General features: G+C 31.4%; 4 protein-coding genes and 1 long non-coding RNA gene across 6 annotated transcripts; 2 read left to right on the top strand and 3 right to left on the bottom strand.

The window, feature by feature from the left end:
* The first annotated feature begins 4740 nt into the window (after positions 1-4740).
* LOC113790465 (uncharacterized) lies at positions 4741-6241 on the top strand. The gene is made up of 5 exons (XM_027340138.2): positions 4741-4973; positions 5038-5161; positions 5245-5585; positions 5643-5833; positions 5891-6241. Exons 1-5 carry the CDS (start codon positions 4886-4888, stop codon positions 6191-6193), a joined length of 1047 nt encoding a protein of 348 aa, XP_027195939.1. The 5' UTR covers positions 4741-4885; the 3' UTR covers positions 6194-6241.
* An 843-nt stretch (positions 6242-7084) lies between these two features.
* Positions 7085-8602, bottom strand: PolG2 (DNA polymerase subunit gamma-2, mitochondrial). Its single transcript, XM_027340139.2, has 6 exons — positions 8402-8602; positions 8247-8344; positions 7954-8171; positions 7459-7901; positions 7304-7400; positions 7085-7241 (listed from the first exon to the last, which is right to left on the bottom strand). Exons 1-6 carry the CDS (start codon positions 8479-8481, stop codon positions 7161-7163), a joined length of 1017 nt encoding a protein of 338 aa, XP_027195940.1. The 5' UTR covers positions 8482-8602; the 3' UTR covers positions 7085-7160.
* A 39-nt stretch (positions 8603-8641) lies between these two features.
* On the bottom strand, positions 8642-10215 carry stg1 (stargazin-like protein). Its single transcript, XM_027340137.2, has 4 exons — positions 9957-10215; positions 9791-9883; positions 9587-9727; positions 8642-9526 (listed from the first exon to the last, which is right to left on the bottom strand). The coding sequence occupies exons 1-4, from the start codon at positions 10213-10215 to the stop codon at positions 8727-8729; spliced, it is 1293 nt and encodes a 430-aa protein (XP_027195938.1). The 3' UTR covers positions 8642-8726.
* LOC142645720 (uncharacterized) lies at positions 9681-10257 on the top strand. The gene is made up of 2 exons (XR_012846785.1): positions 9681-9823; positions 9893-10257. It is a non-coding gene; the product is annotated as an uncharacterized LOC142645720 (long non-coding RNA).
* A 266-nt stretch (positions 10258-10523) lies between these two features.
* On the bottom strand, positions 10524-24548 carry Ca-alpha1T (Ca[2+]-channel protein alpha[[1]] subunit T). 2 transcript variants are annotated; one of them, XM_027340135.2, is made up of 21 exons: positions 24277-24548; positions 24105-24202; positions 23776-23816; positions 23544-23680; positions 22319-22372; positions 21746-22127; positions 21582-21685; positions 19744-21504; positions 19566-19686; positions 16557-16712; positions 16376-16481; positions 15768-16309; positions 14286-15691; positions 14078-14204; positions 13988-14015; positions 13746-13846; positions 13382-13664; positions 12920-13071; positions 12467-12857; positions 12291-12412; positions 10524-12220 (listed from the first exon to the last, which is right to left on the bottom strand). In XM_027340135.2, the coding sequence occupies exons 1-21, from the start codon at positions 24507-24509 to the stop codon at positions 10799-10801; spliced, it is 7767 nt and encodes a 2588-aa protein (XP_027195936.2). In that variant the 5' UTR covers positions 24510-24548; the 3' UTR covers positions 10524-10798. The 2 variants fall into 2 exon arrangements, with proteins under 2 accessions (XP_027195936.2, XP_027195937.2); XM_027340136.2 differs by lacking the exon at positions 22319-22372.
* Positions 24549-27324: the final 2776 nt, after the last annotated feature.

Genomic DNA, 27324 nt, shown 5'->3' with positions numbered 1-27324 from the left:
AATCGAATCGCCAGATACTTTTCAAATCAACTTTGTAACAATTTTCGAAAAGAGAGAAAAAAACCATCAAAAAAATATTAACCAAAAACTAAACACACACACACACACGGGATCCATCTCTAATGACAGATAAACATGCCATACACTATGGTGGATCGTCAGGTAAAAATAACAAACCAGGTAAAAAAATAATATTACAAACATCGCCCTGAATCAAGTAATAATCATAACAATCATAATGATGATGATGATTGTTTGGATCATCATTATTATTGTTGTTGTATTGGTGGCCAGAAAAAAAGTCAAAAAAGGTTTTTTTGTTGTTGTTCCAGATCGCCAAGCAGATGTTATATCTCAAAAATGAATATCCGAATGGGTGGTTCAATCATCATTGGGAATCATCATTGATGGAATCGATGACCAACAACCCAAATCGACAATGTTCAATCCAAACATTTTTTCCAATTTGTCAATTCAATTCGGGTAATGACTTTTTTCGTCAAAATGATTTCCATTGGCAAAACACACAGAAACTCGAAGAATTATTGATCGATACGAAAACAAACTGAAAAACGAAATGGAGAATATCGATCCAGAATCGATCGAAGCAAATTTTTGAATAAAATTTAAATTTTTCAAACATTAATTAATTTTCAAAAAAAAATTAACCCTCATCACCGCCAAACATGTAATTATTGATGACCTAGAAATTCATAATCATCAAAACAAATTGTTCTCAAACAAACCGAACAAAAACAAACATTACCCATTCAAATCAATCAATAATAACAAAAAAATGATAAGTCTTTTCGAGAGAATTTTTTTATTACTTTATCACGAACATGAATAATTGAATCATCCTCGTCTGAAAATCTTCATACTCTTTCCATATATATGAATAATAATCATAATTTTTTATTCACGAAAATTCCATATTCCATAATGGTGGTGGTTGTGGGAATCAACAACATACGGAATATATGATGATCGATTTATGATCCCAAATCGACCAAACCTTTTCATTTTCAAACCTAAAAAAAACGGTGTTTTTTTTCGCTGTTGATGATGATGATCATAATCATCATAATCAACGAATACAAACTGATCGGATAATTATCGACAAAACAGAGTAGAGATCAAATTCTGAAATATCGATTGCTGCCTACTGCACATTCATTTCATTCATTAATCTTCGGTCTCTGCTTGTTTTTGTGTGTGTCTCAATGTGAATAATCCTTTTTTTGATCAATAATTTTTGATCGATTGATTAACCCCTTTCACGCCCCTTTTTTTGATTAATCAATCATTCTGGGCAAAAATAAAAGTAAAGTTTTGTCTACTGTGTTAATTCCCGATTGGAATAACCTCTCTCTATCGCACACACGGTAACTCAACATTATCTCAGCAATAGAAAGAACCAAAAAATGACATTAAATGGGAAACGAAAATTCAATTATCACAAACAACTGCCGAGCATCGTTACCGGTCATCATTTTGAATTGCTGTTGTTGTTGTTTATCCAATAAAATCAATTACCAATTTTGTTGTTGGCCACATTATTTTTATATTATGACATTATCCTCCTCAACCAACATTATTTTGAAATCAAAAAAAAACGAAAATAAACAAACAACGAGGAATGAAAGTTTTTGTTTGTTTGTTTGAGAATGAATCAAACTAAAAACAAACAGCAGAAAACGATACCTTTGGGATGCATTTTTCTATAGTTTTTCGGTCCATTTTGATGAAATTTTGCCATCAATTGGATGAGAAATATTGTTCAACTATATCCACACACACGTGTGTGTGTATGCTGTGTATATAGTTGTGATTCGAAAAACAAAAAAAAAGAATTATTCTTGTGAAAACCTTGCGGCCATTTGAGAAAAACAGAAAATCCTATCCCCAAAAAAAGCATTGATGATTAGCCAATCGACAAACAACGAATTGAAAGAATCTTTGATTTTGATTTTGTTTTGTTTCTGAAACAAACAGAAAAAAATCTGAAAGTCATCATCATCATCATTCTACTGAGAGAGACGACAACATCAATGATGATGATGATAAGTGTGAAAATATAATTATAATTAATAGTGTTTTCTTGTTGTTGTTGTTGTTGTTTTTCATTTATTAATTATTTAAAATATTGTCATCATCCAAAAAAACCAAACAAACAAAAAAAACATGACTGACAATGTGACAACCAAAACAGCAGAAAAACAAAAATGTTGTGAAAAGAATCTAAAGATGTTGAGAGAAAATATGATCAAAAAAATTATTATTGTGAAATTCTCCTCTCCTCTTTAATCACTTTATTGAATCCATATTACTAATCAGGATTGTCATTACAAAATTTTTTATTTCGAGTGAAATACACACACGCCAAACATAACAAAATATAAATAAATCGTTTCAAATATGATCACCGTAGTCGTCGTTGTCAGAACAAAAAAAAGTTCCCAAAATCTAACCCTAAGGGAATAACCTCAGACAACCATAGCGAAGAGTGTATCATCATCATCAATTTTATCGAACCGGATTACAACGAACGAAGAGAGAATGAATATCACACACACACAATAACGGTATCCATCCTGTCTAATAATGTTTGCAGGTCCATTGAGACTACTACACCGAAATGAATTGAAATGAATGAATTCAAAAGCCAAAAAAAAATACTAATTCTAATCACATGACAGAACGGGGAACAACAACAACAACAAGTCAACAATGTTCATCGTTTAAACCCCGACTTACTTACAGCACCAGCAATTTTCCCATTCATTTTCTTAGATGAGAAACATCATGTATACAAAATAATATCACATTATCATCCAATTCAAAAAACAAAACAAAACAAAACAATAAGTTAATTTAGAATTATTACCCCAAATTTTCAATATGTTTTATGTTGTTGTTGTTCCATTGAACATGATCAACGACAATAAACGACAAATTAATCTAACGACGACGACGATGAAATAACATGGGTTGTTTCTCACAACAAAAAAAAAAACGGCTATCAATTTTCATTTAAATGTGACATTTTTTCGAAAACGTTTTTTTTTCGGTTACCGAAGACGAAAAAACGAAATGACAATGTAGACACACAACCGAAATTGGTTCAATTTAATTTTTTTTCTTCAAACTTTTTAAAAAATAACATTTTTTTTAAAAAAATCATTTCAAAATTGTGGTTGGTTGTGTTAACATTACCCCAGTGGTGGTTAGAGGTGTTGAAATTTTGTTTTTTTTTGTTTTTTGAAATTAATGAATCGATCGCAAAATGAGGATTCGAAGGATTTTTTCGGCTACAAAAATTCAACTTTTTTTTGCTAAAAAACTAAAGCAAACTTCAAATTGCCATTAGCTTATGACCATTACCCATTCTTCTTCGTTGTTTTTTTTCATAATAATAATCAATCGAATCAAAATAGAAAAAAATGAAATGAAATGTGAAATGGAAAAACATGCAAATAAAATAAAAAAATTTGGTCAAACAAACCAACAAAATTCACATATCACAGATCAGATCTAAACACAGGGCGCTTCAAATTGTTGTTGTTGCAATTTTTCGTTTTTCGTTCTTCGTCAGAATTGCAGCAGAATACCATACCTGATGCATTATTTATTACCATACCAGCCGAATTTTTTTTCGTTTCTTTCATTTTAGGTACAGGAATAATATTTATCTCATTTTGGTTTTTGGTTCAAGTAATTTCATTGCTTTGGTTGCTTTGGCTCGAATGGTCGATCCAATCACCATTCCATCAAACAAACATATTGTGTGTGTGTTGGTGATGGTGATGGTGATGGTGGTCGTCTTTTTCATTTTCATTTTGTTTTTCGTTTTCGTTTTTGGATCCCGCTGGATTTGCTGTCTACTTGTGCGATACTTATTGCTTTTTGGTCGGTTCGTTTAGTTCGGCATTTCTTATCATTTTTTCAGGTTTTTTTTTGTTGCAAAAATTAGATTCCGGTTTCGCCATTTCTTCGAACGTCGAATGAGAATGAATTCTCCATCGACGGTTCACAAACATATCATGTCTGTGTTTGCTGTTGTTAAGGTTCATTTTGACATCCATACTTTCTCTAAATTCCAATGAATGATAATAATAATGATGGTGATGAGCAAAAAAAAACGAAACGAAACAAGAAAGAAGAAGAGGCAACCATATAGTCAAAATGAAACAGTTGTTGAATTATTAATAATCATCATCATCATATCAAGCTATAGTGAACAGAATGGAAACAGAATGAGTAAGAGATTTTCATTTAAATTTGAGCAGGGCTCACATTTTTACCTCGCCAAAGAAAAAAAAACTTCATTTCACCATTTTTATTCGATTCCATTTGTCGTAATGGATATTTGGATGGAAACAACACCGAACAAAACAACAACAAAAAAATAAAGCTAACAAAATTACAGTTTTCGTTTTTTTCCCATTTATTTTCCTTCCGAATTCCGATTCTGCGAATGATGCATCGAATCTATTCGAACGTTTTTTTTTCGAATAGATTCGACAACGCCATCTATCATTCGTCAATGAAGCCAAAAACCGAATCAAAATTTTTTGATCAGTATTCGATTTTTTTTGGTCGAACAAAAAAAACTTGTTCAACTCTTTTCCCACAATGATCTTGAAGACATTGAACTCGAAATTCTTCTTTTTCTTCGATCAAACCAAATCACATCACATCGTCCTTTGATAATGACCATCAGAACAAAAAGAAAAAAAAATGATAAAAAAACTTGTCCAATTCGTTATGGTTAATGTTGTTGGTTTTTTCATCTTCGTTCTTCTTTGCCATAGCTCTTGTTTGGTGAATGCAACTTGAATATTTCTGATTCAAACAAGCTCAGTTCTGTTTCAAGAACAGGAATATGATGGTCAACATTATTATTGAATCCGTATTGATTATATTTATAGCTATAACAATTGTTTTGGCTCATAAATCAAATGGTCATAATGGTAAGTTGAATTATCACCTCAAATGATTAAATCAAATCATCTAATTGATTCGAATCTCAAACAGATATCGATAATCTTCAAGTGTTTGGCGATTTTCGTTCAATCAAATTAAAATGGAATTATAATAATGATAACAACGATAACAATGATAAATCTGATGGTGGTGGTGGTCCTAGATTTATAATCAGGTAAAAAATATATTTTTCACTTTCGAAACTAAAAAAAATCAAAATCATTTCCGTTGAATGTTTTCTCACCAAATACACTTCAGATATTGTGAACTGAATAGCTGGCAAATGAAAAATCGATGCCGAAATCGTATTCTAAAAACAACAACCAACGATAACGACAAAAACGACCACCCTGGTGATCAAACATCAGCCACCACGACAACATCAAACGATGATGTTATTATTGATCTAAAACAAACTGATAACCAAAATTATCAAGCATCCATTTATAGTCTACGTGTACATACTAATTATTCAGTCATGGTACATGCATTGAACAATGATGACCTTAACGATAATAACGATGATGATAATGATGATCAGGATCAGGATCTTATCAAAACAAAACATTCTGATGCCATTCTGGTTTCCACTAAAAGCTGTAAGACCTATCACCAAATTCAATTCTGATTTTGATTTTTGTTCTTTTTTTCGAAAGTTAATGCTCGTACTTTACGTTGTTTGGCTAATCAATCGGAAATTCAAGTATTCACTGGACCATATTTTGGTGGTAGAATTTCCGTAGAAGGATCAGATAATCCAGCTTGTTTGATTAATGGTGATCGTAATAACCCGGAAGATAGCTATAATTTTACTATTAATCATGAACTTTGTAAAAGCAAAACTATTGTATGTTGTTCGTTGTTTGTTTTCCGAACATGATTTTAATTTTTCTTCTCGTTTCAGGATAACGTTCGTATCGAAACAATGGTCATGGTGAATGAAAATCGTGAAATTCTAACACATAATTCTCGCCGTTATCTGGTTATTTGTGGTTTTGATCCGGATAAATACACCCTAACAGCATCAGTTGCAGTGCCAAATTTTTTGTTGAAAAAATTTTCCGAACGATTTCGTGATAAAACAAACAATTCAAATTCAATCAAATCCGAATGGCCTATATTGGATAAACGACAAAATCCAAAAGGACGTTATCCAGTTTTTATTGAACGTAATCCATTAATGATTAACAAAACAATTAAATTATAGACAAAATATTTTAAGATTAATAAATTTTATTTTTTTTCAAATTTTAAACCTTTGAACACAAGAAAAACAATTTATTATTGATTGAATGTTTGCTTTATCGTTAATTGAAGCCGTTTCCGGCGTCGGTTTTCTTTGATTGATTCGTCGTCGAATGATCATTATCAAATGATTTATGTGCCATTCACAATGTTCAATATACCACACACATATCACAAATCTACCTGCCTTTTTCCATTTTTTGTCGTTTTCGTTTTTGGTGGTCTCTCTCTTTTGTAAAGTTTAATTTATATCATATCAGGCTATAAAAAGATCAATTCTTTTTCAGTTTGGTGAATTCAACGATATCTTACCACCATAAAAGCAGTCAATAATTCAAATTCAAATTCGGGCCAATCCAATTGCTTGACACAATAAATATCGTCTATAACAATTATCCGATTATGTCGAGCAATTTGAATCCCGAATTTGGATTTGTCCAGATCCTCATCATCATCAATAACCAATAACATGGGTCAACGATCAAGGGTGACAATAAAATCTATATAGTCTATATAATCTATTCTATATGGATTTTCATTGTCATTTTTCTTGATTTTAACCAATTTATTCATCCATCATCCATTCATTCAATTCATTCCAACTCCGAAAAGTAAAATTCTAAGTTTAGTTAATGATGATTTTGACAATTTCAATCAAATTGCCAAATTGTCCAAAAATTCCTGATTGCCAAATTCATTATTAACTGGACATAAATTTTTACTAATCGTCATCATCATGGTCGCCATTCCATCAAATATCCACATGAAATCGAATTGTATACTAAGGTGAGGCTTCATTTTTGTTGTTGTTCAAATTTTGAATCAAATCAATCAAATAAAAGACAAAAGCCAGTTTAGTATACAATTTGAATTTCAATACATGTGAAAAACATCAATTTTAATCAAGTTTTTTCTCAATTGCTCAAATATCAATCTTTATATGTAATTAATTTGTCTGGTTGAAGATAAAATAAAATTGTTTTCAGTAGATTTGAAATATGTACTTGTTCCTATGTATGGAAATGAAAAACAATCATTATTGAAAAATTTCATTTCATTTAAACATTATTACCGAAATTCCAGTATCACGATTACGTAGATAAATAATTCCATTGCGCAGCGTTTCTTCTTTTAATATGATACAATATTTTACGGCTAATCGATCGCATCTAATCCAATTTGGTAACATATTAGAATTGGATCTTATTCCAAAAAAATACTACTTACTGATCGATTGTAATCGGATTATCCGATGCGAATGGAAATATTGTTATTGTTTCGGAATGTTCTTCCAAAAGATCGATAAGATGTTGGGCAACTTCTAACAATTTGCGCTGACCAATTGCTTTACATCCCATTGAATCAATATTTATAGCTAATTTAAATGGTACCAATAGGGGATTTAATTTCATCACCACCTTTTTATCATGATCATTGATCGTGGTTGGTGTAAAACAATCATCAAGAAATGCAAGTAAACAATTTCCTAAATTACTATTACAGAAAATAATATCCATATTATTCAATCGTTGTTGATCATTGTAATTAAAATTGAATTCTATTCGATCCAACAGGATCGATTTCGATAATTGTTTAGGTTCATAACCAATTTCAAATATATTTTCATTCAATTTGGATTCGAATCCTGATTTCATTGGTGATTTTGATAGCTAACAGTGACAATGATAAATGTTAATTCATGAATATTCATTTCAACAATACCTTTCGATACCAATGAAAACGCGTCCGAGTAAGCATTTGTTGTATTTTAAGGGTTTCAGTTTTTGGACAAAATAAAACCATTGAAAGATTTTGATCAAGTTTCGAATCCAAATAATGATCATCATGTTGAGATTTACAGGGATATTGATAAATGATACCAAATGATGATTGTTGACTAATCCATTGGCTTAAATTTGTGGCATAAAAATCCAATGCACCTGAATTGAATTGAAATCGTATGAGAAAAGGCAAATGTCATTCACGATCGTAAGTGAATATTGTTTTGGGCTAACTTTTAATCAATTGATCTGGATTAGAATCGAAATCGATTGTGGACGCTGTTTGAGCGGAAAATATTTTTGTTGGCATAATTTTTGATGCAAATTTTTTCCTATTTTGAAAAAAATCAATAAATATTGTTGATAAAAATCCATGAATCATCATTTACCATTCTTTGACAATATTATTAACAACTTGATGTTTACAATATGCTGGCCATTGATGAAGAAAATTGACAAACAAAGACATGTTTTCTTTTCTTTACTTTATCGATTTTGAAAACAAAATTTAAATTTAAATTTTGAAATTTGCTCCAAAAACGTGATTGGCGGTGAACCGAAAAAACATCATGATCATAACACTACCACTGTAGCACCATCTATTGATCGATCCAAGAACCAAATGAGCAAAAGTTTTTAAAATATTTTTTAATTTTTTAACTTCGAAAATCTGAATTTTAGTTTAAATTTAAATGAAAGATTATTGAATTTGTTTCAAACAAATGTTGATTTATTTCCACTATTATGGCCATGTTGTTGTTGTTGTTGCAATATTAATCCTTCAACACACAATTCTTGCATTAATGGATCACCACCGATTGCTGTTGTTGTTATAGAATCGAATGAATTTTTCGAACGTCTTTGTATTGCGTTTGCGGTGGTTGTTGCGATCGATTTCAATTCAGTTGTGGTCGTAACACTTTCTCTTGGTGAACCAAGATATGATTCATTGGAACGACTATTTCGACGTCCACGAGTACCATGCCTACCACATTGATAATAAGCCTGATCTATTAGGCCGAAATCGGCAGACAGAAAATTTTGATTTATAGTTTTTTGAATAGCTGACGGCGATTGTGGTGCAGCGGCAACAACATTTCTATCATTATTATCAGCATAGTCATCATTATCATTGATCGATATGATTCGAAGTCTTGGATAAGTGATGTTACCATCACCAACATCTTTGTTGCTCGTTGTTGTTGCTCGAATATCATCATCATCAATCTTATGTTGTTGTTGATTTCGTAATAAATTAATAATATTATGTTCAAGAACTTGATCACGTTCAGTATCGATCATAATTTTAAAATGTTTTTGTGAAACATATAGGAATATTGCCAATGTTCCGGTCAATTCGGATAACAAAAGACTAGTGACCAGGAATAGAAATGAATAACCATAACGATAATCAAATAATGCATCTTGAAATTGTGATATTGGTCGTAATTTATAGCCAACTTCATTTTTAAATGTTGAAATATAGACTACGATACCGGTCAGTATTAATAAACCTATGGCGATGACAGCGACCATAATAAATCATTAATTCAATGGAATTCGCATTTACTTACCAGACAAAATGAATGGTATACCCGATATAAATACATAAATACGACGTGAACGACATAATTGACTCAATAGGTAAATGGTCTGTCCAGCCATCATTAAACCAGTGCTGATTAGAAAATAAATTGCTGCCTGTTTTACAGCATCTGATCAAACAAAAACAATCTTCAGTTTTGTTCGCTGAATAGACAAAAATCAATCATACTCACAGGGAATGGCCATTGTTGAATCATTCTGATCGGGTATGTATTCTTCTTGGCTGAAATGATCGATTCTAATACATTCGACATTTGTATCCGGTGCTATTTCAGCGAAAATCAAAATTATTAATTTTGTTGCAACAACATGGTTGATCAGATCAATTTGGAAACTTACGTTGATTATAGCATAATGTCCACAAGCCTGATGATGTAGATTTTTTTAAGAATTCCATTTCAGCAGGCATTGAAAATGTTTCATAATTAGAATTTGGCATTGATTCAATAGTATAAAGCCAATCATTAGTTATAATGGCAACCGATTGTGTTAACAATGATATCATTGCAACTAATGGCATTAATAAACGCAATGTACGTATCGATCTAACCGATAACATTTTGAATATCGGTATCGATTCTTCGGGTTCAATCATCATTGGTCAATATCGGTCAGCAAAAACAACAACAACAACGATGATCGAAATGAACAGAAAAATCCAAAACTAGCTAAGCCGATTCGCCCGAATGACCAGACGTCCATAACATCCATCCATAATAACGAGATCCAATCGATGAGAATCACAAACAAACATCTTACCTTATTATATAAAACAATCAGAATTCACAAGAAAATGGCAGTGGCATCCGAATCATCATGATTATATTGGTTACCCGAGAGATGCTATATATATTATTTATCACATAGAAAATCACACACTGTTCTTCACTGAACATCACCTGAACATCATATTGAATCCTGAATTTATTTATTTATTTACAACTCTTACATATACTGCCATACTGGGAAATATTAGAATTTATAGACAACAAAAAAACATTATTTTACATTCAATATTGAATATAAATAAAGAAATTTTGATTTTTTTTGTTTTATAACAAATTTTATGACACAACAATCTGTCTGTGTCTTTTTTGAAAGAAAATATTTTCATTTAATTGAATTTACATTTAACAGGGTATAATATCTATCTTAAACAAATAACAAAAACAAAAATCAAATCAATCATCAGGATCACCGGATGGCCAACTTTCAATGGATGCAAGACTTGTATTATCTTGATCATTATCATTAATTTTGTTGTTGTCGATCTTTTTATTGTTGTTGTTATTTTGATTTTGTTGTTTTGATGATTGTTGGTCATTATCATCATCATTAAGATCTTCATTAAGATCATCATTATCATTATAGGTGTTTGTATCTGAATTGAATAATTCTGGATATGTACGAAATAAAGCTGGACTTAATGGACCGGATTCTTCATCCAAAAAATCACTCAATTTACGATATTTTTGAATTCTAGATGGCGATGCAATCGTTGTCGTTGTTGTTACATTAGTTGTTGTTAATAGATCGCTGCCAAGATGAAGGCCACTGCTACCACCACCGCCATTATCATTACCATGATGATCGATTATCATCATTTCCGATTTAGGATCAATTTTTTCATCGATAGTATTGTTGTTGTTATTGTTGCTGGTTGGATAACAGTCGTCAATTTTGATCATAACCGGTGGACTTTGAATGATTGATGATTGTCGATTCGGATTCGGATGATTTGAATTGAAGCCACTAATCGAATCAACAAATCGTCGAGACTGATCATCATTGGATAATTTTAAATCATTAAAATTGTCTATCATTGATTTTGAACTAAGTAGATGTCCATGGCCATGTTTCGGCTTGGGTATCGTAACGAGAAGACAATTTTGTTCACTTGTTTTACCATTCATCGTTGTTGATGTTTTAGCCACTTTGAGACTATGTGATTTTTTTAGAATTCCATTCAATTTAGTCAATTTATTTGTTGTTGTTGTTGACGGGGGAAAATTAAAATAATTTGATCGTCCATCATCATCATTATTCAATGATATTGATGAATCCATAATGTTTTGTTGATGGTTTTGGTTGTTGTTATTTTTCATTTGTAATGAATTCTTGGTCTTCTTCTTCGATGACGAACGATTCTTTAATGATGATGATGTTGTTGTATCAAAATTATTCGATAAAGATTTGATTATTGTTGGACGATAGCCCGGTTGAGCTGGCGGTGGTGTCATTGGTGTAGTTGTTTCATCAGCCAATGTAAATGTAAAATTCGATGGCAGTGATGCCATTTTCAATAATGGACGTCGAACTTTTAAACTTTTTTCTCGTTTTCTACGTTCAATTGCTTCAGCCAAAGCTTTGCGTTCAGCTTCAATTTCTCTGGCAATTTCTTGATCAATTTCAAAATCTTCATCTTCATTCATTTGATGGTGGGATTCTTCCAGATGTTTCATCAGAACAGCAACAACAACATTAACCAATACAAATTGTGCCATCAATACAAATATAACAAAATATAATGGTGCTATTACTGGTGATATACAACAATTTCGTAAACAATCACTTGATGGATCACATTTATCCCGTAATGTATCCTATTTGAAAAACAAAAATCATTTTGCATTTAGATTCAGAAAAAACAATAGAAAAAATAGTGAGGATTACCTTCATAATACCATTCCAATTATCACCGGTTGCAACACGAAATAATGTTAGAAATGCCATACCAAAATTTTGAAAATGTGCATGTTCACCAAGACCTTGACATGGATGTTCTTCATCACATTCTATAATCGGAAAACATCATTCATTGAAAAATTGGAGAAAAACCAACTGCTTACCTAAACGGCCAAATAATTCAGTACCAAGCGCAGCAAATATGAAAAACAATAGGAAAAACAAAAGACCAAGATTACCAACTTGAGGTAGAGCTTGCATAACTGTATCCAATAATTGTCGTATTCCTTTAGCCATTTTCAATAATTTTAATACACGTGCAATCCTAGCAACACGCATAACACGTATGATGGTCGGATTGATCGGTATGAATGTTGATTCCATTTCTTCCAATATAATACCCATAATTGATAGCGATACAATAATAACATCTAATTGATTCCATTTATCCGTAAGATAACGTTTTAAACCTAATGCTACAGCTTTCATTATTGCTTCAACAATAAAAACACTGGTAAATATGAAATTGAATAATTTGAGAGCAAATTCCAATTCCTAAACGAATTAAAATGATAATGATAAAAATGGTATTGGAAAACAAACAAATAAATAAATACCATTGGCATCATATAATGTTCCAAAGACATTGTAATAACATTCAATCCGATTACTAATGCTATTATTAGATCAAAATATTTTCCAGTTACAATACGATGAATATTCAAACGAATTTTTCCATAACCAATAAAATATGGTGGTTCACGCATTTCTAACGAAATGTACAAATAATGATAAAAAAACAAAACGAAAAACGAAAAAAACGATTAGAATCCATCACTATTAATGGACAAAAGAACAAAAAAAAACTAATGTTGCCTGTATATGATGTACTCATGGGAATTATCATTTGTTGTTGAAAGAGAGATCTTTTCTATGATCCGATTCGATTTCGAAAAAAAATCGATCGAATCACCAGATCAAAGTCAATCAATTATAATTAATGAAAGATCATTCGGTTCTTTTTATGATCTGCTTTTTTTCGTTGTTACACTGAGTGAATGAATTCTTAGTGCACTTACTTTTACGTCGTTTTTCCATTTTTTCGGCACGTTTCAGTGCACGAAATGCTTTCTCTTCTTGTTCCTGTTCTCGACGACAACGATGAAAATTTTCAACAACAACACCGACAAACATGTTCAATACGAAAAATGCAACCAACAATAAAAATGATATAAAATACAACAGACGCCATTCATTATAATTTTCAATTGGCTGTTGATCAACACCGACAGCATCCAAACCGGTATACATTATATTTACCCAACCATCCTTTGATGATAATACAAACAATGACATTAATGCCTAATAAAAGTAACAAACAAATTAATTTCATTGAAAAATGACAAAAACAGAACAGTACAAAACAATTAAAAGTGAATTTACCTGACCAAGATTATCAAAATTATATTTTCGATTGATCCATTGATTTCGAGGATCGGAAAGACATTCAAGTTTATTACGGACATGTTTTGCTTTAGGGCCATCTATTTGTTTGTTTTTTGAACGTGATGATGACATTTTCGGTTGATTAGTTGATTGGGGAGTCACATGGGAAACAAAGCGAAACGAAAAATGAGGATAACATTCAATTAAAATCGAAAGGAGAGATTTTTCAGTTTACTTACCACAATAATAAAAGCTTCCTTTGAATAGCTAAAAAACAGAAAAAAGATTGAAGAAAAATATTTTCTCAAGTTTTATTTGATTTAATATACCTGAACACCCAATATACCGAATATGATGAAAAATGTACAGCAAATTAACACTATGTTACCGATTGGACGTAATGAAGATAATAATGTTTGGACAACCAATTTCAATCCTGGCGCACGATTAATTACACTGTTTTTTTTGTACCATAAAGTGAAAGAAACAAACAAATCATCAATGAGATTGGCGAGAAAAAGATCAAAATAAATATACCGTAATGGTCGCAATGATCGTAAAAGACGAAATACACGAAGTATGCCAAATATTCGTGGACTACGTTGTGCAACAAATGATAAAAATATATCCAACAATGATATACCAACCAAAGAACCGTCCATAATATTCCAGCCATTATGGAAATAAGCATTTCGACCATAAAACAGACCTTTAGCAATAACTTTGACCAACATTTCAATACCGAATACAAGTGTAAATACAAAATTAGCAACATTTAAAAATTCACGTTCACGACTGTTTGGTGGAATTTTTGGCCGCTCCATTGCCAGCGTTACACAATTCATTGAAATAAATATTAAAACAATATAATCAAAATAAGGATGATCAGCAATCCATGTACAATATCGACGAAAACGATTTGATGGTGAAAATATAAATAAGGAATAATCTTCACGAATGGTCATCCATGATGTCCATTTAAAATATATACAAAATTTACGAATTTTTTCATTCAATTCGGATGCTTTTTTCGTTTTCGATTTTTTTGATGATAATTTTTTGTCCATTGCTTCGGCTGTAGTGGCCGTTTCGGCTGCTGTATGAATGATTGATGATGATGATGATAATGATGATCGTTGTTGTTGTTTTACCATTTCATCACCATCATTATTATCGTTTGGAAATTCGTTTGAATTTCGTATTGATATAACACTTGATGAATAAAATATTCCTTTCAATGAATTTCTTGGACTCAGTACACGAATCTCGTGTATAAGGCTATTTTTACGTCTATCACCACCACCAATAAAATCGGCCGACATATTTGATGATATCGATATTGATGGATAATGAATATCGATGGTAGGTCTACCAGTCGTCATCGGTGGTTGTTGATTCCATTGACGATAATCATCAACATTATCATCATGTTGAATTGATTTTGAACGTGAACGTAGTAACATATCAGCAGCTAAACTTTTTCTTCTTAAAACAATATTTTTACGTGCATAAATTGGACAAAATGTATCTTCACCAATAATATTTTGATCGGTAGTGGCTAAGGTGGTTTTGTTCTGTTCATTTGCCGACATCGAACCTTGTGATGAACGTTGACGAAATTGAAAAAAACTTTTACGACGTTGTTTAGCCGTTACCGGACGTTTTGTTATTGCGGTTACCGCAGTTGGCTGTTCAGAATCCAGGCCAAGATTTCTAATCTGAATACAGCTAAGCTCTTTACGTAATGGAAATCCATGAAATGGTTGTATGATGGCACTATGTGAATCATCAATGTTAGTTGAATATTGTCGTTTGGTTTTTGGACGTTGTTTGATCGTTGATCCTTCAATAGTCGGTAATGGCGATGATGGTAATATCATCGATGTTGTAGTGATGGGCGGTTGATTATAATTGGATTCACCATCTTTTAAACTGACAATAAGCTAATATTGAGGAAATCAAAATAATCATCATTCTATTTCTACCCAAGTTGATTTTGTTTTGATTTGATTTGCTTACCATTGATTGATGATGGTGTTGTGGTTGTTGTTGATGATGATCATCGATCGACAATGATGATGATAATGATGTTGATGGTAATGGTGATGACTGTGGTAAAGGAAGATCGATTGATGATTTGACGGAATTGGTCGGAATGGAAACAATTTGTGGAAATTGTGGAAAAAATCCTTGCTCACTAATACTTATACTGCTTGTTGGTGGTGAACCTTGTGGTGTTGCTGCTGTACGTGTTATTAATGGTGGTGGTATTAATCCGGTTGTTGTTGCTGTTATCGATGATGTTATTGCTGCTGGCGCCATCATATCAGTTTGAGCAGCTGCTGCTGCTGATGATGATAATGGACGAGTCATCGAACCAATCGATATTTCCGGTAACATTCGATTATTGATGGATTCATTATTGCGATTGGAAGCCACACCACCACCAGTAGAACCTTGATTGGAAATACTTTTTTTCGATGATATTGAATGATGATGATAAACTATTGATCGATCATCAACTGATCGATTTGTTGGATTTTGTTCAAGTGTTTGAATTTCTGGAAAAAATACATTTTCCAGAAAGGTAAATAAACAAACAATGTTCCAAACCCAATGAATCTTACCTCTTTCTAGATCATCATTATGGCTATAAAAATAGATAAGACGTTCCTGTTTGATTTGTCTATCAACGGGGTCATTTGAATCTGATGTTGATCGTTTCATCTCATCCTAATCACATAGATTAATAAAGTTAGTTTTAGTGAGAAAAAAGTTGGTCAGGTTAACTTAATGCATTTGATTTACCTCTTGACTAAAACCTTCAACCAAAATGGCAACCAAAAGATTGAATAGAACATAGTTACCGAATGTCATCAAAGCAACAAAATAAAGTGCAGCATATGGCGATGAACGTTCCATACCATTGAACAAAACAACATTCCAATCTTCTTGAGTAAGTATCTTTAAATTCATTTTGAAAAAAACAGCAAGGTTAACATCACCTTAAATAGAATTCTGTCCTTTGTTTGTTTGTGTGTGTGTTTTGGGTTAGGTTGTTTATAATCATCATCTTTGTAGATCGAGAGATGTAAATGGCGCACCATTACTCTATCATTATTATTATTTTTTGATTGTTGTTTGCAAACAACAACAACATAATAATATTCTTTCTTTCTTTTAGGCAATAAACAAAATCAAAATGGGCGTCATGTTTGATTCATTTGAACATGAATAAACACATGACGCCCATCACGTTTCACGAAAAAAAGATAGAGAGAGAGAGAGGTGAACATCATCAAATGAGAAAAAATAAAAAATAAACCAAAAACCAGAAACAGACCAAATCTGTTTGTTTAGTTGTGTTTTCTTATGAATTCATTCGTGAATTGGATTTTTTTTTGGCCAGAAAAAAAACGTATAGCATCCCTATCTCCTGAGATATTTTTTCTATGTAATTTCTCTTTTTCTTATCATCGTTTTCGTCGGTAGGAAAAAAACGAAACGAAATGAAATGAAAGAATTATGGTCATTATATAAATCGACAAATGAAAATAGAAAACATGAACAAAAAGAAGAAAAAGAATCCTTTTTCTTGTCGTTCATTTGTTTGTGGAAAGATGTGATTGTACGAAAATATCTAACGAAAACCGATTTAAAAAAAAGAAAAAAAGATATATAACAATAATGAGAAAAGTGAATAAAATGTGTGGACATGGCAAATATTGCGACCAAAAAAAACAACCAAATTATCATATAATCATCAAAAACATTCTGCCAATGGACTAAAGAAGGGGGTGGACTGTTGAGCAACCATCATATTATTGATTTTGTTTCCAATGGTCTCTTTTTTTCCTGTACAACCTCTCTTCGATTAGTGTGGTGATCAATTTGATTAATGATCGATTTTTCTGACCAACAACAATCAATGAATGACAATTATAATTATTATTAATCAAAGAGAGAAAGCGAGACATTACTGCACACTGGTTTTAGATTCAATTTGATTGAGAAATGTAATGAAAACAGCAGCATTATTCAATTGTATATGTATGACATTCAAATTTCCCAACAACAACAATAATAATAATATTTTTAACGATTCACAACAATCATCCCTTTCAATAGAATCTTTTTTTTTTGATTCGGCTCAAACCGAAAAATTGCTTAGCTAAACATATTTTTATTTTTTTTGGTCTGTGATTCAACGACGATCAAACAAACATACACAGATTTATTTGATCGGGTTTTTTCGGGTTACTTGCTTATAATAGGAAGTTTTTTTCCAAACATTTTTTCACCCAAAAACTAATGTAACCGATATTCTCTCTTTGTGATGATGATGATGATTGTTTAAAACAAGCCTTTAGGGCTTTTTTATGAAAAAAATTGAGACTTTCTATCAAATACACACTACACACATTCACACACCCACCCACCCAATGTAAATGTTTTGATCGGGTTCAAATCAGATATTTAATTGACTGGTGTGTGTGGGAAAAATATTAATGTGTGGAAAACAGACACAATCACACATTACATTACATTCTTATCATTATCATCGTCAAAAATAAAAAAGGGGGAATCCAAAAAAAAGTTATGTGCCAAAGCCATTACCATTATGGTGCATATATTACCTACATAACATAGCGAAAAAACATCCATCCATTCCAGTGAGACAGAAAGAGGAATTTATTTGGGAAATTCAGCAGCATGGTATCATCACATTCATTCATTCATTCATTCATCCAGCGCCAGCAATGGAAGAAGAATAGGGAGCCACATAATATAACAATAGTGAGACAGAGAATGTGAATCATAATAATAAAGCTTTGTTAAATTGAATTGAATGGATGAGATACATAGACACACAGGAGAATCTCTCAACGAAAACCGAAACTCAGAATGTGTGTTTTCTCTCGGTAATAGTTTTCACCTTTTTCTCGCTAGAATTGAACCGTTTCGGAAAAAAAATACCTTAAAAAAAAGATTCAAATACAGTGAAGAAGGATCAAGATCAGAGAGAAAGAGAAGAGAACAATGAAGCAATCTGAAGAAGAAAAAGAAAAAACAACATCGGAAAAGACAAACGGCGTCCATAGAATGAGTGTTAATTTTCATTTTTTTTTCGTTCAAACCAAACAAACAATACAAAAACCTCAGGCCTATTTATTTATTTGGTGGTGGTGGTGGTTTAAAATGATTATGATGATCATCATGACACAAGGAAGAAATGAATTTTTGGTTGCTTCCACATAACAAACAATAATTTTTCATTTTCATTTTACATACTGAACATACCATTGAACGTTACATAATGAATTTTGATGGCACCCAATTTACAACAACAAAAACACAATGTCAACATCCCAAAACACAAACAATCATATAATGAATGAATAATGTTTTTGTTAAATTCTCAAACAAAATTTTTTCACATTTTCAGACAACAACAAAGAACATTGAAAAAATGACTTTAATTGTTAATTTTTTTAGAAAGAGGAAAGGTATCCTGATCTAATCTGATTCTGATTATGCATGATCAAACACAAATGGAATCATATTTTCGATTTATAGTTGAATAAATAAATAAATATATTTTGATAAATAGAATGCCACAAATATATAGAGATACAAGCAGAATTTTTTACATTGCAAACCAACGAAAAAAAATTGCTGAAATAGTAAATGGCCGAAAAACAAGGCTTACACCGGATGATTAATGTGTGTTTTTTTTTGGGAAAGAATTTTCATGTGAAAAACAAAATGTGTATGGTGCACACACAATGAGAAAACAAACAAAAACAGTTAACCTACCTGAAAAACAGTGACCAATGCCCATAATAATGAATCGAAATTTTTTCTATCACATTGCAACGTTTGATCGATAGGATTACGATCACAAAATTTACAACCGAATAAATTCATACCAAGTATACTGTGCGTAAAATGAAAATTGAAAAATTTGAAAATTCAAAACCAACACAAAACAAACCTGAATATAAAGATGAATAACATAAGTAGGGCAAAAAATACGGCAACATTATCGATTGTACGTAACATTATTACCAATTGTCGACGTAATGCAGGCATAAAACGAACTAATTTTAAAATTCTTAATAAACGAAATGTACGCAGTACTGAAAGGCCAGAACCATGTTCTTCCAATAGTTCCAATAATGAAAGTATGACAATACAGCCATCAAAAACATTAAAACCACTTTTAATATATTGATAAAAGCCATCGGCCAATAATTTCAATAGCATTTCGAAACAAAAAACAATAGTAAATATAATGTTACTGATTTCAACTGCATGTGATAATGATTGTGGTTGATTATGATATTCAATACCCATTGAAAATGTATTCAATAGAATTGCAAGAAATATTGCCTGTTGAAAATAATTATGTTTGACCATTGTTTTTAATCGACAACGTAAATATTTCCATGTTTCAGCAATTGGTTTTGTACAACTAGTTGGACAACAACAACAAAAACATCGTTCAAATTGATCATTACATGAACCTATTGATATCATTGATGATTGACGACTACGACGATTTCTACCACTATAACGATTATTATTATAACTACGTGATTGACTTAATGAACTTGAACAACTAAAACGATCAGATAAATCATTTTTGCTTCGACCATGGCCACGACGATGATAATGCTGTGGTTGCTGTTGATGACCACGATGACCACCACTACGATGATATTGTCGACGACATTTACATGGTGATGATTGTCGATGACCATTATTATCATCATCATTGAATTCTGTTAGAATTGGATGAGATAATTGTGATGCCAATGGTTGATGATCATGGCCATGGCAACTAATTGATTTTGAATGCAGATGATTCGATGTAATCATACAAGAATATGCTGGATTTCGTTGTTGATTAGGATTGTCCGTAAAACTATAAAAACTTGGTATTGAATCATTCACATGATGCGAATGCGAATGATGATGACTATCCGAAATTAATAATAAGGAATTTTTTGATATGGAACCACCATCATGGTCAACATCATGTCCAATCGATGATGGTGATAATGATGATGAGGGTGATTGTTGTTGTTGTTGTTTATTGATATCACTACTATTGGAACGTTTATGAATTTTTTTCTGATTTGTTTTCTTTGTTTTTCGTGCTGATTTTTTGCTTGTTTCAGGCGATTTGGTTGGCGAGATGACGATCAAATCATCATTGTTGATAGCTGATTGTTGATGATAATCATCCACATTAACAACAGACATATCACCATTGTTATCGATTGTCAATGATGGTGGTTGTTGTTGTGGCATATTCACATTAACACTAACACCACCAATAGGCACATTGGATGTATTTGATGTTGATGTTGTTGATGATTTTTTTCGATTACGCGATGATGAATAATGATGATGATCTTTGTTAGCGGTGGTGGACATAACAACAATGGCTGAACATTGATCACCCCCACCACCACCACTACTGATTTCATGATGAATATTTTTACCTATAACACTTTCACTATTACAATGACAATAATATTTTTGTAGATGATGATGATGATGAAGATGTGGATGATTTGTCGAAATTGATTTGAAACGATGTTTTTTTCTTCCATAACGTTTTAAATACCAACGTGTTAAATTACGTGAAATTTTTCTTATTAGATATGATAGATATTGTATAATTGCACCATAACAATTTAATTGTTCATTCAGGCTAAAACTGGCCAATGAATTCAGTGAATGACATCTATTCATTTTTCAACAAATTAATAAAAATGATAACAAACCGTTGATCTGATCAAATGATATCTGGAAACTACTTACCTAGCACGTTCTTGTCGCATACGTTCCATTTCACGTTTTTTTGTTTCAGAAAATTGTGTTGCAATAACAACAAGGCAAAGATTGATCATAAAAAATGATCCGATCTATTTATGAATTGAAGAATGAGAAAAGTGTTTAAACATCATGATGATATAAACACATACCACAATAAGAAGAACAAAATAAATCCATGACCAAAATGAATGTGCATCTTGAATATAATACATAATATCTGACCACCCTTCTAATGATATGACTAGAAATATAGCAATCCATGCCATACCAACATTATCAAAACTAACAGCATCTTGGAATGGATTATGATCACCCGGACGACAATCAGTATAATATTGATTCCAATCAACACAACTTGAATCATTTGGTTCATTCAATTCAGGTAATGGCCTGGCTTGTTCCGTACACAGTAAATGATAATAACGTGATTTAGGTAGATTTGAACAACGATGCATTCCATTATCCTTATCCATACTGCATATATAATCTTTTTCATTATCATCTTCATCTTGATAATATAATGATATTGTGCTATTTCAAATTGAACAATATTATTATTACATTACAAAATACAAAACTCAAATGCAGTATGTCTGGCAAAAATGCATTAGATATATACCCTTTAAAGCGAATATTAACGGGGGACAAGACAAAGCAAGAATCTTTTTTTGCAATTTGGGATAAGCTTCATAATCAAAATGAAAAAATTTCGGGCATCTTACTATAAACGAAATTTTCGGGCCATATAAATTTCTTTGATATGATGATGATCGGGTCTATGATAATGGTGATTTAGGATTCGAACATTTTTTTCCGGGTCATTATATAATACATTATATGGGATCACAACCATAACAAACAAAAGAAAAAAAATTGGTTATTTTTATGTTATTTTTTTATCGTTTTTGATTCAATTGTATATGATCAGTATTCAACTCTAAAATCAAGGATGATGACCACGATTTTTGTTTATTTGATTCGCCAAAATTCAATCGGAATTGTTTCCAGGAAAAAATGCTGACAGAAGCGTACAAAATGCAAACTTCGGATCTCTTGTAGATTAGGAACCCCAAAACACCCTTTTGTAGATTAGGAACCCCAAAATGAACCTCTTGTAGAATAGGAACCCAACCCATAGTAACTCAATGCTAACTTGCTACATACATAAATAGAATAAAGCAAATGAACATTCCTTGGTTTTTAATTAATCAAACTTAATCTCGGCAGGTTAGGTTAGGTTAGGATGGGACAGTTAGGTTTTCCGGGGAGGAAAACCTAACTGCTGACAAAAATATCTAATTTAAAAAAAGATATGATGTATTTCGTTAGAATTGTAATCGTTTCGTTCCTTATTAAGGTTCATGTAGATTAGGAACCCCAAATGAACCTCTTGTAGAATAAGAACCCAAAACAGCATTGGGGTTCCTATTCTACAAGAGATCCTAAACTTCTTTTTTTATAAGAAAAATAAAGATTGAAATTTCTAGAAACTAGACTATTTGATCTGTGTGGAAGACTGATTGTATTAAAAATCAATCATGAAAAATTCTTTTGATGATGAGTTTATCATCATCATCATCGCCAATAGGTTTAAACATGGAAAGAATTGACTCACTCAATACACTGATGATGGTACACTGTTAAATTGTATTGAAATCAATAAATCTAATCAACAAAATAGGAATAGGGTTGGTTTGGTTGATCGGCTCGGAAAACAACTAAAAGAAATTATAGTTTTTTTTCTCATCCAAAATTCACTCTTTTACTCACTCCAAAACAACAACAACAACAAAAATATATCTCCTTTGGGAAAATCCTTTTGGAATATATGCATTAAATTGTTTCATAGTTGATTCGATTTGATTCGATTCAAGTGAGAGTGAAATGAAGTAAAGTGAAGTAAACAAAAAAACAACAAAAACAAAACAAAAACAAAAAAAACATTACCTATCGGATGGAATTGTTGTATTTGCTGGTAATGAAAGAAAACAACGTTGTCGTAATAGACCGGCCCATAACTGTACACCGATAATACCAAAAATGAAAAAAACAAAAAAACAAAGCAACAATACATTGCCAAGCATCTAAAATGAAACCCGATGAGAGAATGGTGAAAAAAATAGAACATTTTCCAATCAATCAAACCAAAGTTAAAAAAATTGGGTTATAGAATAATTACCGGCAAAGTATCCAATAACAGCATAACCAATATTCGCATGCCTGTGAAACGAATAGGGAAAAAAAAGTAAAAGCAAATTTATAAACAATGAAAAAAAAGAGTAGAGTCTATTAATTAATTAATGAACAGAGAAAAAACAAAAACAATAGCCATCATCATCATGATTGTTTGTCATCATCATTATATTAATTGCACTGATCCTCGAATAAGATAATGATGATGACAATAACAGTGATGATAGTTGAAAACATTATTCAATAATTAACCATCATCATCATCATCATTTTGGCTATTAAAATAATAATCATTTACATTTACATTTTACTTACTTGGTATACGATTGATTGCACGTAATGGTCGTAATACCCGTACAGTACGTATAGCTGATAGATTCATATTACCAACATCAAGACAATATTCAAGTGCTCTATGAATGAGATTGATGGATTGATTAACGAATGGTTAAAAGAATCAATCATACAGAAGAAGAAGAAAACATACCCGGCAACAACGATAAAAAAATCCAAACGATTCCATGTATCCGAAAGATAGGAATTTGGTGCATTCATAATACCCATTGCCAACATTTTAATGACCATTTCAATAGCAAAAAATCCAAATATAATATCATCAAATGTTTGTAATATTTTACAACGTGATGTTGTACAGGTTTCATCATCCGAACAAGGTTGATACATTCCCAGTGTAACACAATTTAATAATATTGCCATCATGCTTATACGTTCGAACCATGTGTTTTATTTTGAAACGATAATAATTTTTTTTCAGTTAAGGAAAATTCATCATTTCATTTCATTATTGACAAGTGAACAAAGTAAAGAGAAAATTCAATTTCAAAAAAAGTTAAATCCATTATTCTCGTATAGGTTACATCGATTGGATTCAATCGATCAATCAATTTTCACCAAATCGAATAGTGGAATATTATTTATGGAAATGACAGAAAAAGTAATCACTATTCAAACACCCATCATAAATGACATGTTGTTTGGAAAATCACCTTTTTGGCTTGATTGAAAAGTTTTTTTCCATCAATGTTATACATGGGTAGTAATGATGATGAATAAATCCTTCTCGGTAAAAAACAGCAGAATGAAAAACCACATAATGGAATCCACCGAAAAAAAACAAATTCCAAAACCCAAAACCAGGATTCGATTTCCTTCAAAAATTTTTTTTTCCTATTTTCGTTTTTCCGATTTCGTTTCGTTAACAGACTTGCCCTAAACCTAATGGACCTTATCGACTTTAACAGGAAAAACGAATAAGAAAAAAAATGAAAAAAAACTTTTCCTGTATCCAACCATTATCCCGAATAACAACAACGACAACAACATCCCAAACACACAGATATCAAAAAAAAAGAGAGAAAAATCAGTCCGGTAGTGAAAGATATCACTGAAACGAGAAAGACATCACATTGCAATGAAAATGAAAAAAAATTGCCAGTGAACAAAAATTGAGTAAAAAGAAAACACATAAAAAAATTTTAAAGAAAAAAAATTTCCAGAAAAAAAGAAATGATATGGAAACTTTCTTTTAAATGGGGAAGTATTCCGGTGGGGAAATCAAAAATTGAAAAAAAAACGAAATGAATTGATCAGCTTATCATCGTTGTCGATAATGATAATCATCATCATTATCAATATCGATTGCATAAAGTCATAATAATCAGAATAATAATGTCTTTCATTTTTTGCCTTTAAACATCATCATCATCAATTACCGGAAACTTTCCCTGATGATGATGATGACCGAATCATAACCATAAGACAAATTCTAAGGGGACCAGTTTTTCATTTTGAAAAAGACAACAACAACTCAACAGAAAATCGTTATCAAATGACGACTGGCACGTTTCACGTGAGAAAATGAAAAAAAAACAGAAGTAAAATATGAAAATGAACCAGAGAAAAATGTTTTTGAATAAAAAATGAAATGTCAGAATTATTATTATTATTAAATAATAAAAAATCGATTCATTTAGAGGCTGAGAAACATGCAAAAAAAATAAAACGCCTATGAAACGTATGGCAATATTTTTTTCGGTTGGTAACTCTATCTCTCTCTTCATTCAAAAAAAAAAATTCTCAAATCCCATAACGACGACAACAACAAATCAAACGAACATTAAATGACAAACACAAACATACACGGTTCTAGCTTGGTTAACATTTTTCTCTTCTCTTCACTTTATTTTATTTCGATCCATAATTATAAATTAATTACTTGGTTTGTTTTTGGGAATGAAAATTCAAATGTGATCTAAAACCGGTAACCGGGAATAAACCGCTGACAAATTTTATCTTTCTCTCTATATAATGAAAAGTTTTTCTTGTATGTTGATTACTTTCGATAGTCTTTTTTTTCTAATGATGATGGATCAATAAAAAATTTTTCAAAAAAAATTAATCAAAAAAAATGTCAACATTCAGGCTAGGTTAGGTTAGGTTGATAATCATAATCATAGTTCAGTGAGGTTAGGTTGATGACCATGACTATGACTATGATTCATAGTTCAGTGAGGTTAGGTTGATGACTATGACCATGACTATGATTCATAGTTCAGTGAGGTTAGGTTGATGACCATGACTATGACTATGATTCATAGTTCAGTGAGGTTAGGTTGATGACTATGACTATGACTATGCCTATGATTCATAGTTGAGTGAGGTTAGGTTGATGACTATGACTATGACTATGACTATGATTCATAGTTCAGTGAGGTTAGGTTGATGACCATGACTATGACTATGATTCATAGTTCAGTGAGGTTAGGTTGATGACTATGACTATGACTATGCCTATGATTCATAGTTCAGTGAGGTTAGGTTGGTGACTATGACTATGACTATGACTATGATTCATAGTTCAGTGAGGTTAGGTTGATGACCATGACTATGACTATGGCCATGATAAAGATTCAAATTAAACATTTGTTTGAGTGTTTGACGGATATTTAATCCCGAATAAATAATCTAGTCATAGACAAACTAAACAATATCAAATAGGTATTCAATAGGCCATCACTTTGCAGTGTAAACGGAATTAACTATAGTTAATATTATTGCAGCTAGATTTAAACAAACTATTACTACTCATATAATAATAATCACCATACTGACCATGTTATAAAATATTGAAATTTTTTTCTTTCTCTCTTTTTTCCTCCCTAAATATTAATCATTTGTAAACAACCAAAACCAAACCTAACCAAAATGACGACTGCTTTCGCATACAAAACAACAGCAAAACAGAAAGAAAAAACAAATCAAAAACTGAATTTCGGCCGTGAAGCCTACATTTTCTCTTTTCGTTTTCATTTCATACCTGATATACAGGAGAAACAAAAATAAAAACTAAAGGTATTACATTTCAAAAGCTCCTAAATATACAACCAAAGAAAATTCTTCACATCCAACATCCGAACGGAAAAAAATGGACAAAAAGTACATTTTTCAAGCTTGGATTAGCATCACCATTACTTAATTCAACATCATCATCAAAAAAACAAAACAAATTACATAT

Source organism: Dermatophagoides pteronyssinus, unplaced genomic scaffold, assembly GCF_027571235.1.
Source record: "Dermatophagoides pteronyssinus isolate colony J.1.1.1.1 unplaced genomic scaffold, Derpt_VIB-CSIC_2022.12 sq0019, whole genome shotgun sequence".
Classification (NCBI taxonomy): domain Eukaryota; kingdom Metazoa; phylum Arthropoda; class Arachnida; order Sarcoptiformes; family Pyroglyphidae; genus Dermatophagoides; species Dermatophagoides pteronyssinus.
Note: the sequence above shows the minus strand (reverse complement) of the source record. Positions and strands in the feature narration are given on the sequence as shown.

What these genes read in the sequence shown, in the direction of transcription:
- LOC113790465 (XM_027340138.2), top strand. Translation starts at nt 4,886, where the DNA reads ATGATGGTCAACATTATTATTGAATCCGTATTGATTATATTTATAGCT. An exon ending in TCTGGTTTCCACTAAAAGCT is followed by an intron (nt 5,586 to 5,642) that starts GTAAGACCTATC and finishes TTTTTTCGAAAG; the next exon opens with TTAATGCTCGTACTTTACGT. An exon ending in TTTGTAAAAGCAAAACTATT is followed by an intron (nt 5,834 to 5,890) that starts GTATGTTGTTCG and finishes TTCTCGTTTCAG; the next exon opens with GATAACGTTCGTATCGAAAC.
- PolG2 (XM_027340139.2), bottom strand. Translation starts at nt 8,481, where the DNA reads ATGTCTTTGTTTGTCAATTTTCTTCATCAATGGCCAGCATATTGTAAA. An exon ending in TCCAGATCAATTGATTAAAA is followed by an intron (nt 8,172 to 8,246) that starts GTTAGCCCAAAA and finishes AATTCAATTCAG; the next exon opens with GTGCATTGGATTTTTATGCC. An exon ending in GTTTTCATTGGTATCGAAAG is followed by an intron (nt 7,902 to 7,953) that starts GTATTGTTGAAA and finishes TGTCACTGTTAG; the next exon opens with CTATCAAAATCACCAATGAA.
- stg1 (XM_027340137.2), bottom strand. Translation starts at nt 10,215, where the DNA reads ATGATGATTGAACCCGAAGAATCGATACCGATATTCAAAATGTTATCG. An exon ending in GACATTATGCTATAATCAAC is followed by an intron (nt 9,884 to 9,956) that starts GTAAGTTTCCAA and finishes TCGCTGAAATAG; the next exon opens with CACCGGATACAAATGTCGAA. An exon ending in TATACCATTCATTTTGTCTG is followed by an intron (nt 9,527 to 9,586) that starts GTAAGTAAATGC and finishes TCATCGCCATAG; the next exon opens with GTTTATTAATACTGACCGGT.
- Ca-alpha1T (XM_027340135.2), bottom strand. Translation starts at nt 24,509, where the DNA reads ATGATGGCAATATTATTAAATTGTGTTACACTGGGAATGTATCAACCT. An exon ending in CATTGGTCACTGTTTTTCAG is followed by an intron (nt 16,713 to 19,565) that starts GTAGGTTAACTG and finishes ATGAATTTAAAG; the next exon opens with ATACTTACTCAAGAAGATTG. An exon ending in AACATTATATGATGCCAATG is followed by an intron (nt 12,858 to 12,919) that starts GTATTTATTTAT and finishes TAATTCGTTTAG; the next exon opens with GAATTGGAATTTGCTCTCAA.